The sequence below is a fragment of the Scatophagus argus genome, chromosome 3 (genome assembly GCF_020382885.2).
Source record: "Scatophagus argus isolate fScaArg1 chromosome 3, fScaArg1.pri, whole genome shotgun sequence".
Classification (NCBI taxonomy): domain Eukaryota; kingdom Metazoa; phylum Chordata; class Actinopteri; family Scatophagidae; genus Scatophagus; species Scatophagus argus.
Genome location: NC_058495.1, coordinates 21,672,932 through 21,686,487, shown reverse-complemented (window position 1 = coordinate 21,686,487; position 13,556 = coordinate 21,672,932). Strand labels below are relative to the sequence as shown.

General features: G+C 41.2%; 2 protein-coding genes across 15 annotated transcripts in view; both read left to right on the top strand.

Moving 5' to 3' along the window:
* itpr1b (inositol 1,4,5-trisphosphate receptor, type 1b) overlaps window positions 1–7,301 on the top strand; it is an 80,855-nt gene extending 73,554 nt beyond the window's left edge. For all 14 annotated transcript variants that reach the window (XM_046384734.1, XM_046384735.1, XM_046384723.1 and 11 more), the window contains 2 exons: window positions 4,436–4,597; window positions 5,994–7,301. In XM_046384734.1, coding sequence (XP_046240690.1) covers window positions 4,436–4,597; window positions 5,994–6,080 — 249 coding nt within the window. In that variant the 3' untranslated portion in view covers window positions 6,081–7,301. The remainder of the gene's footprint in view (window positions 1–4,435; window positions 4,598–5,993) is intronic.
* A 2,635-nt stretch (window positions 7,302–9,936) lies between these two features.
* On the top strand, window positions 9,937–13,556 carry bhlhe40 (basic helix-loop-helix family, member e40). The gene is made up of 5 exons (XM_046384737.1): window positions 9,937–10,370; window positions 10,499–10,562; window positions 10,658–10,765; window positions 11,138–11,261; window positions 11,405–13,556. The coding sequence occupies exons 1-5, from the start codon at window positions 10,297–10,299 to the stop codon at window positions 12,265–12,267; spliced, it is 1,233 nt and encodes a 410-aa protein (XP_046240693.1). The 5' UTR covers window positions 9,937–10,296; the 3' UTR covers window positions 12,268–13,556.

Here is a 13,556-nt window from a genome sequence, read left to right as displayed (position 1 = left end):
CATCTCATTTTAAAAATAACGTTTTTAAAAAGTGAATAGTTTGTTGCTCATAAAATATTTAGATTTTGTTGTATAAGTTATGTTAAATCAATCAATGAAATCGAAACTGATATGATACAAATAAAATGTCAAAACGTAAGGCAAGTTGTAGCAAAGGTTACATTATCATAAAAATGTTGAAATCTCAACTTGCAAGTATTTGTGTTTGGCATTACAAATACGAAAGAGCCACACACCCACGTCCAGTCTGCCTTTTTGTGTCTCAGTAGATTTAACCAGATAAACTCTGTGGAAACTCTCCATTTTTCAAATAAAAACCAGAAACAAAATTAATTGTTTGATTACTTTGATTGTTGAATCATACTCATAGCCTGTGAGCAATTAGAAAGCTTTTTAACTGTCAAAGGAAAGCCCCTTCTTCAGAAGTGGTTGCTTCCCTGACGCACTTGCACTGCTGTCGGTTTCTGACACAGTTTCTCATTAGGCGCCGTTTAGCCCACTTTGTAGCCTTTTTGCCGTGATCTGCAACCCTCGGTCTTGTGAGGAACCACCTGATTTGGGATTAACCACCGTCCTCTCTCCCATAAACCTCCCCTGCTGAGCCAAAATGAGTTTGTCAGGGATGCGGGTTGAAGGGGCAGGCTGAGCAGGGAAGACACACATGGTGTGAAAGACCCCAGTGACCCGTCAGCTGACCCTGTGATCCTCAACATTAACTCCCAGCTTCACATGCAGTTGTTTGATGCAGGCCCTCTGTGTCACGCTGACTGAGTTGTCTATAAAGATTGCAGTGTTAATAGAGTATTAACAGAGTTATTATGTCATTCATAGAAATTATCATTAAGTTAAAAGCAAAGAATACGCTTTTTAAATTCTTTTTTGGTTTTATTTAGTCATCATAGTAGAGAAACGGACAGGAAGTGCACGGACACTGACAGGGAGAACTTTCAAAAACACACGGGACATGCAAAGATAGTTTAAAATGTGTAAATAATTCAATTTAAGCTTAGTAACCATAGTAAGCATTATCCCATTTTTGTTTGTATATGAAATCATGAACAGCACAGGAAGAAAAAAAGAAATCAATCATGAGTTTTGCCTTTCTTAATGAATAATGCTCCATATACACCCATCCTGTATCAAGACAAATTTCTAATATTACTAAGCAGTAGCATTTAATCTGAAGTGGGTTTGTTACACTTTCTCCTTTTTTTTCTTCACATTTTAAGTTTAGGTACTGCGACATACGCTTCATAAAGTTTTTTATTTTATTTTTATTTTTATTTTATTTATTTTTTTTAATTTTATTTGACCCAGACTAAATTATACCTTACAAATATTCACAATACATGATGTGCATAATAAATGTAGAAATCAAAGAAATGAAATGCAACAAAAAGCATAAAAAAAAAAAATCTTTTGCTATTAGATGTTGTAACTGCATTTTATGCCGTTTATTACAAATTTATCCGGCAGTATTAACTTGCAGCTTTCAGAGACATGATTTGTAGGACCAATTTCTTCAATCTGTTCTGCCTCTCTCCCACTGCTTTTCGATTCATTTGATGTTAACAGTAACGTGGAAGAAACAACAGGACAGAAGGGGGTGTAGAAGTCAGACTACTCTGACAATGACTGGGACTGACGTCAATGGTGGAGGGCTCTGACTGAAGTGTCACATGTAAGGTGTAAAAAAATGATGCTTGCCTCACAGTCATTTGCCCTCATTCTTACTGTGTTCATCACTGCAGGATGCCCCAGCTCTGTGAGCCACTTTAAACAAACATACCACAGCCACCAACATTCAAAACAGTTATTATCTGTGCGTAGCAAAATATGCTTTATCTGCGTTCGCATGGATGTGTGATATTTTTTGGCATTAATTTGCATATTTGTCAAGTGAGTGGGCTGTCAGCTCATCAGGTGGCTTGTGGCATGACTGTGACGTTTTCTGTTGCTGTTTTAACCACACAGCATCCTGTTTCTCTGTCATGGCTGTGTGGTTTTAATAATAAAAACTGCACTTCCGTCATTTCCAGTGTGATGTGGAGCCTTGAAGTCGTGCCTGCACTTCTCAGTTTACTGGAAGTGCTTTCATTTGTAAACACTGGGGATGGAAAGAGGGCCGGGTTGCTGCTGACAAAGTCGTCAGACCAAGACCAAAATGGAGACCAACCAGTCATGACCTCTGTCATGTGGAGTACTATTTTTTTCACAGAATATTAGCAGAGCTGAGTGTGGGAAATGCTTGTGACATAAGTGTGTGTGTGTGTGTATTTGTGTATGTATGGTGGGGGGATGGGGATGGGGGGATGGGTTGGTGGTGGTGGTGGTGGTGAGGGGGGGTGAACTAGGTAAACACAGCCTCTCTCTTTGCATTCAGGAAGCGGAACTTGCTCATAGCAGTCGTCTCCTCCTTTCAGAATGAGTGTGTGCTCATTATCTTAGTGTTGCGTGATTCCCCTCAGGCTGCCGTCTGACCCAGGACTGGTTTGTGGTTCGCACGGACTCCTCACACAAACCTGCGTCTTCAAATCAACCACTGATACCTAGGGACTTTTTCCGACCAGCTCGAGCCAGCAACCTCAGTGGCTACGCAGCATCCTCCTTTTTCATTCATGCTACATTAGGACTGATGGTTAAGCTGACTTGGGGCACATGACATTGTGTGAGATAGGTGTTTATGTTAGAATGAATGCCCTCCCATGACTTTGGCTCATTTGGAAGCAGGTTCAAACAGTGCATAATAACAATGGCATGTGGTGGCCAAGTGCCGGCGGAGATGGAAGCATGAAAGAATGCAACCGATTGACCCTCAGCCCTGTTTGAACGGGTTGAACAACCCCTGAGGTAGCTGCATATGTAAACGGTACAAGTGCCTTAAAGTTACAATAACAAACAGATAAATATCCTTAATGCCATTTGAATAAATTCCTTTAAACAGTACAATTTTTTGAATTGTACTGTTTAAAGTTTAAAAACCCGTGGTTCCTGTTGGATTTAATGCTACAGCTGCAAGGGGAGCGAGGGCAGCACACACTCTTTGAGCAGCTTTTTGTTAAACGACCTCGTTAAACTTCTGTGACAAATCTGTTCAAATCCTCATGAAGGCCGCCCTGTGTTTCGCCAGTTGAATGCTTTTAATGTGCCATAGTTGCACTGAGAAATGCTGGGTTTGCACAGGTCATAAGCTTAGGAATCAGATTTCTGATTCTGATTCTGATTCTGCTGGGACAGTCAGCGGTCAGTGTGACGATGGGTTACATGCGTGAATCGCTTCTTGCGAATCCCTCGTACATATGAAGTGCAGGAATGGCGGACTCTGCCAGGAACAGTGAAATCTACTATGTATGTTAATACATTACATGACCACTGCCCAAAAAATGTTGAGAAAAAAAAACAGCACCAAAAAGTGGTAGAATTTTATTATAAGGATTATACTAACTAAATTTTCATTTTATTCTTGCTGCATTTTTTATCACCCATAAAACATTTTTTGATAGAGTCAACCATATTTAAACATTTGTGCCAACAATATACCAAACTTCAGCACCCCAACACCCCACTAGAGCATTCACTACCAGTTAATATCTACAGCTTTATGCAGTTACGGAAAACTGATAAAATCAATACATTTGCTTTTGCAATTACATGTGTGCCATAAATAGTGTCAAAGGTTTCATTTGTGCCTTGAGATGTGTCACTGTAACTGGTGCAGCCAGTACTTCAGAAGTATACTCTTATTGTTAAACAATTTCTAACCCGCCACCTCACAAACCTCATAACTGCAGCGGCTACATCTACCAAAAAAACTCACACCACCTCAGTTCCTCAGTTCCTGCTGCTGTTGCCAGTATACTTGATGGTGAAACAGCTTATTGCAGCACTTGTCTGTGGCTCACAGGAGCATTCGAGAGCCATGTGTTTATCTTAGTATAGAATGTGAAGCGATGTATGTATCATTAAATGAGGAAGTTTGTTTATCTTATTTTATTGTGTGTGGTAAGACTACATGAGAGGGACAACAAATCACTGATAAGTGAACTGCCTGTTGCAAGCAATTTCAAGAATGCCCTCATATCCCATGTGATTCTAATATGGAAAGTCCCTCATGTTTAATTTGATCCCGCATTTAGAGTAGGCTTCAAGTCACTGCACACAGGAAAAAGGCACAAAACAGGGTCTATGGTTAAAAATACAAAGCAGACAGGGTGTACACCGTGGATGCCATTTGTGGTGTAATGTGAATCAGTTTCAACAGCACTGAAAGGCCAGATAAGACCAGCTTGTTTAAGGAATTAAATTTGAAATGAACAACAGTCACTTCTTAGAAAATTGCAAAACCTGCAGCAGGAAGTTCCACATTAAACATGATAGATCAGTTTCATGATGTGTTGATGAGCTGGCCCTAATCATTCAGATTTCTGGTTCTCAGGAACACAACCTGGACTGGTTCCCTCGTATGCGAGCCATGTCCTTGGTCAGCAGCGAAGCAGACGGGGAACAGAACGAGATCAGACACCTGCAGGAGAAGCTGGAGTCCACCATGAAACTGGTGTCCAACCTGTCGGGCCAGCTGACCGAGCTCAAAGAACAGGTTGGTTCAACTAAAATGAAACACAGACAGAGACAACAGCAGTAGCAGGATGGGGAAAACACAAGCAAGAGACGGGTTTTTCTAAAGCTGTGGACAGCAGACGTAGCTCGAGATATGTTTGTTTGCCACTTGTTGCCCTTTAGATGCAGAGCTTCCTAAATGCAAAAGGTGATGAGTCATAGTTCACAACACAACTCATGAGGCTCTCAACCTGATTTTGTTTGCCTCATTGAACAGCGATCTGCCAGGATTTCATTGTTTCATTTTATTTCTCTTCTATTTATGGATTAATTTAAGTCACGGATGAAGCCTTCGTAAACAATTAAAGGCGCGAGGCACAAAATTAGACCATTTATAAAACAAATAATTGCTTTTCATAAGACAACCATTCAGTTATATCAATAAATAAACTACACTAAAAAGCCTCTAAGTTGTGTAAGAATGCAGTCTGCTGATGTTGCGTATAAACACAAGTGAGGTTTAAATTACACAACCACTGCTGCAACCCACTGTTTCTAGTAAAAAGACTTGTAAAAAATGTCTTTACCCTTGAAATGAGAACTATCTGTGAGGAAGTGAATGTTACCGAGACATTTTGACCCAGACAGGGGGGAAATGATTATTGTGTTGTTGCTGAAAGCCCTGAAGGGCACAGTGGCATCGGTCACATTTCTGTCCCAAGTAAACATTTGTATGGCCAGTTTTTTTTCTTCTTCTTTTCAGAAGGAAATTGGCATCCTTTCAGAACAGAGCACAAATAGGAAAATTGTGGTACAAGTACAGTTCTCTGTACTGTCATTCCAAAGAAAACTGGCTTGATTAGAAAAAGACCAGCAGTCTGGTGCTAACTGGGTTTGAACTCTTCACTTGAAGTGTTTTAATATTTATCTCTAACATGTCCATCTACGCAGAACTATTTCTCCTGGAACACTCATTGCAAGACCACTTTGCCTTCTCACTTTTAATATTGTTGTGTTTCAGTTGTTGAGGTGCAAATCACTACCTTTTGTTACTTAAAGTTAATTCTTAACAGAAAACCCATTCTTAATCCTGCTGTGTAAAGGTTAGCACCTGTGTTATGACTCATGCGCTTTTCTTGATCTCTGAAATTTCTTCTGACTGAGTTTCACTATTACTCGTTTGGATTCTGCTGCTTTCGTCAGAAGACAGATCAATGTGGATGACAAGGGTAACGGGATTTCAAAAGCGCCCGTTTCAGTTCGGCAGCGTGCGCATTTTGTTCAGCATTTCTTACTTTCTTTTAAGAGACGTGAAAGAATGAATCGATGGAGACTTTATCGACCCAGAGAGGGTTATTTTGCAGAAGAGGACGTGCTTTCCGACGCAGGTACAGGTGGGATGATTTTTGAAAATCAGTCTTTTCTGTGCTCTTCAGATGACAGAGCAGAGGAAACAGAAGCAGAGGATTGGCCTCCTGGGACACCCTCAGCACATGAACGTCAACCCCCAGCAGCCTGCGTAAGATTCAACCGACGCTGCCCTGAAGCGGCTCGGCATCGGCTGTGTGCTGTTCTCACTCAGAGGTTGCACATAATGTATGCTGCACTGAGTGTAACTTAAAACAGTAAGGAAACACTGTAACATAGGTAGTCATAAGGCGATGTGTAGCTCTAACCCACGCACGTGTTACTCCCAGCAGTAACACTCACCCACCTCATTCTGTTCAGTCCGGTCGGAATCGGTGCCAAATGTTTTCTATGTAGAAATAAATTGGATTTCTCAACACATGGCCTTCACTGGTTGAACTTGAAACACGATATAGCTGACTGGACAGAAGGAATTAGTTCCATTTGTTTTTCATTTTTTAATTTCATTTTGGTGTTTTCTATTTATATTTATGGCATAACGAGCAGTATTAAATGTCTTATTTTTGTATGTCGTGCAATATATTAAATATGCAACTTCACTGGTGTGTGGATTTAAGCTCCATCAGTCATGTCTTATTTTAAAGTGTGGGCCAATGTTTTTGTTTGTACTTTTTTTCTCTACTGGATAAATAGGCAGTAGTTGGTTGGTCTTTATTTACGCAAATAATGAAATAATATCTAATAAGCTGGCCTTCTCTTTCTTTTATTTCTTAAAAACGTGCATATTTCTTGAGTGTCAGCTGCACTCAATAGAGATAGTATATTGTGTGAGAGAAATATATACGGATAGTCTTCTTTCACCTGTGTCATCTCTCAGTGCTAACTTATTTATGGTAAATTTGCTTCCTTATTTAATTTGGGTTTAGAATGTTTGACTTGTCGGTCAGATATATACCATATAATTTATTCAGGATCATTCATGTTATTACAGTTTGCTCAGGAGTTGTGTACTTTTTAATGTAATGAATGTTATTAGAATAATTTTCAGCTCTGCAGCAAACTTGTTCCATTTGTGCCTGTTTTAGTCTCCATTTTAAAGTCCCGTACAAGTTTTGCTGCTCGTGCAGAGTCACCAACTCTTACGCTGACGTTCACTAAAATGTATTAGCTGGTTTTCATGCTACTGTTAGGATGATCCCTTTTTGGACTACTTTGTGTACATAAAGTTTGTTGCTTATCTTTGCTTTTGTATAGAAAACGAGATGGAGGAGAAAAAATCTGTTCCTCATGAATGTTAAGATTAACTAAAAGTCTAAGCACTGTCAATTTGTATATTAAAGTAGAATTATTTATTAAAATTTATGTAATTATCCTTTAACTCATGTTGTGTTTGTTTGTTGTTGAAGTGATATTCTTAATATTGGAATTAGTACAGCATTCAAGCGCTTTATTGTTGTTAAGTAGCTTCCTCCACGATCAGCCCCTCAGTGAAAATAAGTCATTTCTATTAACACTGGTGTTGTAGCATTACTAATTCAGTAGTTACATAAGGCGGTAAAATTAATCAGTACAAAGCCATGAAAAGCACGTAGATATGATTCATAGGAATGAGACGGAAAAAAAAAAAATTAGAACACATCATCAATGACTGGAGGAAACCTGAAGGACAAGTAGACCGATGTGCATGCTGTTGGCGATGTTTTAGCCACAACAGTGACCGGCATCTGTTGAACATATTCCCCAAGTCAAACACAGTGTTCTCCCATTCAGACTTAATCTTTTGGTTTTCAGAGGAGCTACTTCTGTCAACTGGATACGTGCAGGTATGAAGCCAGCTAATATTGGCAGTACATAGAAGTCCCAAAGAGGAATGTGTGTATTTCGCTGGATATAGAAAAGGAATTGCAAACATCCTCATTAGTCATTGGCTTTCTGCAAACCAAGTTATTTATGCCTCCTCCTCAGCATGTTAAAGATAAAGATCAGTTCACAGCTGTATGACTTCCTTCAAATATTTTCTTCACTTGCCTACATTTGAACACTGAATCAGACCAAATCTCCTCTTAATATTACGTAGGCTTTTGCCAACTGTAACGTCCCTCACAAATCTAGTGTGGCTTTAAAATGTGCAGGGGTGCAAACAACACACTGGAGGTGTTAAAGACTCGTGAGTTTTGGCAAGAGGCTAACAATGCTAATTCAAATGTAATATTGTCATGGGGAACAGTTTATAGAGCCAGAGGTGTCTGCATTGTTATCTTCCATTTAGTGTTCTGGCAGTTAGTGTTGTGCTACATAAAACCTAACAAAGTGGGTGAGCATTTGCAGTAATGGAAAGTACATTCACTCCAGTAATGTGCTTAATACAACCTGAGCTTCTTGAAGTTTACTTATTGTCATTTTATGCTTGTTAATATTTCCAATACACTTTAGAGGAAAGTATTAGAGGCAACTTTTCACTTCACTACATATGTTTTTATATATATATATAGAAGTTGCATTTCATAGTAACATTTTAAATAATTAAATACATCTTCAAAATGTGTGAAATGAGAATCCTCCTATAGTCTACACAACATGCATGTACTAATCAGTAAGCTACGGTTTCCATGTCAATAATAATCCAGTTATATATTAATATACGACTGAGAGGGGCCATCCTGCACGTATACTGCTTTTTTTTTAAGTGTGGTATAAAAATATGGTGTGACATACCACCCACAAATCTGAAACGATAAAAACGTGGGACGAGCAAGACCACTCATTGACTTCTTTCAACAGAACCACATGCGCAGAAAGTCAGAGACAGCACTTTCATTTTCGTCTCATGGGACTTTAAAGTGCTGGCACAGACTCCATCGTTCCCGCCGCGGCTCCGTTATCGTGGAGTCGCTTCTGTCCGTAGGCCTCGTCTCTGGCCGCTTCGGGACGTCGGCGGGTGGAACCGACCGACCAGTCGGCCGCTCTCGGCTGACTACGCGCGTGACGTCAACGGCAGGGATCTGCTCCTCGCTTCTCTCCCGGCCATGAGGAGCTCAACGTGACAGCCCACTGGGTACACGCAGATTTAATACTATCAGTACAGCTGCCGGTATAAAAAAGAAAAAAAGAAAAAACAGAAAAGAAAAAAAAAAGAAAACACGCTCCGTCACAGCGTCATCCTGCTGCAGGTGCACGTGCCAACACTTGAAATTACACGGTGTCCATACTGAGCGCGTGACACGTTAGAAACGGAGAAATATAGGCTATTATAAGTCAGCAGGAGTACCTGGTTTGACTCATAATTGTATGTATTATGATTTGTCTCGTCTCCAGGTCTGTTAAAGTCAATATAATTCAGTCTTCCGGCTTGGATAAAATAACAAAATAAATAAATAAATAACTGAAAATTAAATTTAAAAAAAAATGCATAAAAGTAAATGAACGATCGCTAAAAACGTGTGAGCAAACCAAACCACTGAAAAACAATGATTTATTCATTATTTGATTTTATTTTTATGAGATAGCTGTTCTGTCATTAACTAATATTTTTTTACAATGTGGCCAATCTCCATATAACCAGCCCTGATACAAATTAAAGACCATCCCACAGCGCTGACTTTATTCAAAAAGTTTCCTAACACCATAATATATGTGTTTACTCCAGTTAATGTAATGACAGTCATGACTGTCGCTAAAAAACTAAAACTCGTTTGGGTGTTTGTCACTCCAGAGCCTACGCTGTCAAAGTGAACGGCTGCCATTTTTTTTTTACATTTAAAGCCATTATTTTATCGTTTGAGAAGGGCGAACTGTTCTGCTCCACTTTCTGTCTTTGTAAACACGATGGACTCTGCGAGCACGGTTGCCTCGAGAGTCGGAGCATGGTGGTACACGGGACTCGGCCCCAGTGGAGGACTACTACAGAAATGGGTTGTACTCTCAGCAGGGAGGGAGTGTGTGTGCGTGTGTGTGAGTGTGTGTGCGCGCGCGCGCGCGCGGGGAGGGTGAGGAGTTGAAAGCGCCGTCCAACACGTGAGGCTCATGTGACGGTGTCGAGTCTGTGTCTCTAGCCGAGAGACGTGCCTGCAGTCACAGGGTTTATTTAACACGTAGTCAGAAACCCACCCAGCTCTCACACATTCACCCGGGCGTGGAGCCTCCCCAGACGTACTACTGAGTCCGGACCTCAGGGTGACAACACTGCGCCGTGCCCAACTCCTGATCACAGCGGGAACACTTACACACACTGGATAACAGGAGATTCTTTTTTTTTTCTTGATTTTTATTTTCTCGTACGATCTCCTTCTCGCTTTGCCGTGCGGGTACAGAGGCACATTTTGGAACGTTTTGAAGGCATTTTGAAGTCATTTATTCGGGCTTTACGGCGACATGGAGAGGATTACCAGTGCGCAACCACCTCCCTGTGTGCCAAAACACCCATCACTGGATATAGACATGCAAGGGTAAGAGAAAAAAAAAATCTATTTTATTCTGCTCCGTTTTATCCGAGCACATTAAACACTTTATACAGAAGCCTAACCTGCCCCCTCTTCCAAACTGCAGACTAACTCATTTGATCTTGTCCCCAAAGAATGGAGTTTCCCATTTATATGTACAAACCCAGGAGGGGCATGAAGCGCGGGGATGAAAGCAAGGTAAATTAGTAAAGTTAAAAAAATTATGTTTTTTCCTACATTCGTAAGTTACTGAGCAGGATGGATTTCACTGAGAGAATTTCAACCTTTTCTAGGAGACATACAAGTTGCCACACCGTCTGATCGAAAAGAAAAGACGTGACAGAATCAACGAGTGCATTGCCCAGCTGAAGGATTTGTTGCCAGAACATCTTAAGCTTACAGTGAGTATTATGTGCATATGGCATGTCTGCTAACAGCCAGGGAATCTGAGACGCCACATGGCTCTGCTATTTGCTCCAGCCTTCAGATTCAGGTTTTGTTTTTTTGTTTTTTAACAAAAAATAAATAAAAATAAAAAGAAAGGTTTTGGATTTTAAGAGGAGAGTAGAGATTATTTTTTGTTTTTGAAATTTCTAAAAAAAGAAATGTATTGCCTAAGTCTACCAAAGTTTTAGGTTTTAATTTGTTGAGAATTCTGTGTGTGTACGTGGATTGCATGACTTCCCGGGTGTTTGAGGCTTGTCCTCTGTTCAGCTGCAGAATGTGTTACATAAGAAAGATCAACATGCTTATCGAAGGTCTTCCTGTTTTAGACGCTGGGTCATTTGGAGAAAGCTGTGGTGCTGGAACTCACTCTCAAGCATGTGAAAGCCCTGAGCACCCTCCTGGAGCAGCAGCAGCAGAAAATTATCGCACTCCAGAAGGGCCTGCAAATTAGTAAGTCTGATGTTGTGTGGACTTACAATATAAACAGCCGTTATTCATTAAGCATCGGCAGACTGAATGCTCTGTGATTTGTTGCATCTATCATAACTATTTCACTAAAAATTGAGCATTAAAGCTGATTTTTAATCGAATAGGTGATCATGGAGGTGAGAGTGCAGACAGCAGCGAGGAGATGTTCCGTTCTGGCTTTCATTTGTGCGCAAAAGAGGTCCTCCAGTATGTTGCCAGCCAAGAAAGCAGCAGGGACCTGACTCCTTCCCATGTTATTAGCCACATCCAAAAGGTAGCAGCGGAAGTCCTGCAGCATCGAAGCGTCCTACACCCAGACAAGTCCATCTCTCAAGCTTCAGAGAAACTGAAGAAACCTGCTGGACAGCCCCAAAGGGTGATCGAGGGCCCTGCTAAGAACTGTGTTCCTGTCATTCAAAGGACTAATCCCCATGGGATGGGGGAACAGAGCGGCAGTGACACAGACACTGACAGCGGCTATGGGGGAGAACATGACAAGCGTGACCCCAAAGCTCAGTGGTCAGAAAGGCATGCAAAGGAGGTGGAGCTCAAGCATATCGTGTCTGAGAGGACAGCTGGTGCCATCAAGCAGGAGGACGATGAGCCTCAGGCCAAGAAGTCGAGGTGTGACTCCTCAGAGGATGAGATTGTCTCTGCTCACACGGCAGGAGGTGCTGGCAGCTACATGAGCTTCTCAGCCAACCAGCCCCCTTTTTGTCTCCCCTTCTACCTCATCCCCCCTGCAGCCGCACCAGTGGCAGCCTATCTGCCCATGCTGGAGAAATGCTGGTATCCCGGGGGCATGCCCGTTATGTACCCGGGCATGAGTGGCTCTGCAACAGGCTTGCCCCAAGAGACACTCCCCTCATCTCTGGTGATGTCCCCGAGGGCAGGGTCTCCAGTGCCCCACCAGAAGCCCATGGACTCACCTGCTCTTCACAAAGCTTTAAAGCAAGTCCCTCCATTGAACTTGGAAACTAGAGGGTGAACGTATGCATTTCTGTTGTAATCGTGCCCTCCGAATGTTGACGGGGTTGAATGGTCGGTCCGCTGAAAAGAGGATAAACAAACACAAATGCACTGGTATCCCTCCAAACCACAGCCGCTGTTTGGCCAACCAGAACATTAACCGCAGCAATGAACCCCAAATGGTCACCGCCGTCTATTATCAGCTCCTCACACACTGAAACGGGACTGAGCAACTTGGGGTGCCCGTGCGAAGGCTTATAGATAACTTGTTGCATGGCTCTCAAACACTGTGAAGATGGTCAGTTCAGAGACGATGACTGTGCAAGAGAGGGCAAGAGTTGTTTTATTTGTTTTTTAATCGTCTTTGCCCGCAGTGTTGAATGTCAGAGTTAAACCCAGAATGTAAGGCAAGCATAAGCCCCCCAAAATTATTTGGACCTACTTTTTGCACACACAAACACACACACCAGTCTGTAATGAATGTAAAAGATTGAACAAACACCCCTTGTAGATGCTGCTTGAATTATTATTATTGCCTGCTGTAGATCTATGAATGAAGGATCTACCTTCAGCGTTTGCCGCTCCTGTAACTGCAACAAACCATTGTTTAGATTAGAATGCTACAAAAAAAAAAAAAAAATGTTCACATTGACCATTGACGTTACAAAAGAGATTGCTCTATCGATCCTTCTTTTACCTTGAAGCTAAGTGAACACAAGTGTTCATGATGTTCAAAGAATTCAGGGCGTTGTCGCTGTACGAGGTGTGTCAGTCACGTCTGTCGAAGAGTAACGTGACCGTACGTGCTTTCACGGTTTAATTTGTGACTCTTCACTATCTTTATGTCTAGATGGAGTTCCTGTGAAGTAATTTCTTATATTTTTGTTTATATTACTCGTACATCTCTATTTTTGATACGTGACCCACTGAGTGTAGTTGCATCGCCACCGGAGGGAGGCTGAGGTAGCCATTTGCTGTATTCCAAGAGAACATGTACAGTATAAAGTGTCATACCCAACCAGATTTGCATCTTGCCCACAAATTCCCGGTCAAGTTAAGGCCTGATCTTAGCTCATGCTGTTGCCTTTACTCGTTTAACGCAGACACGACGACGGCAGGTGTTGAAATGTATTTGTTTTAAACACTGTGTCTGTAGCAAAGAGAGTGAATGTAAAGTTCAAACAAAAATAATAGTTTTGTATAGAAAGAGGTACTCGGGATTTTTATTTTGAAATGTAACAAAAAGTTGTTTGTTGTACATATTTTGTACATAAAGTATTATTGATATATATTAAAATATTAATAAAG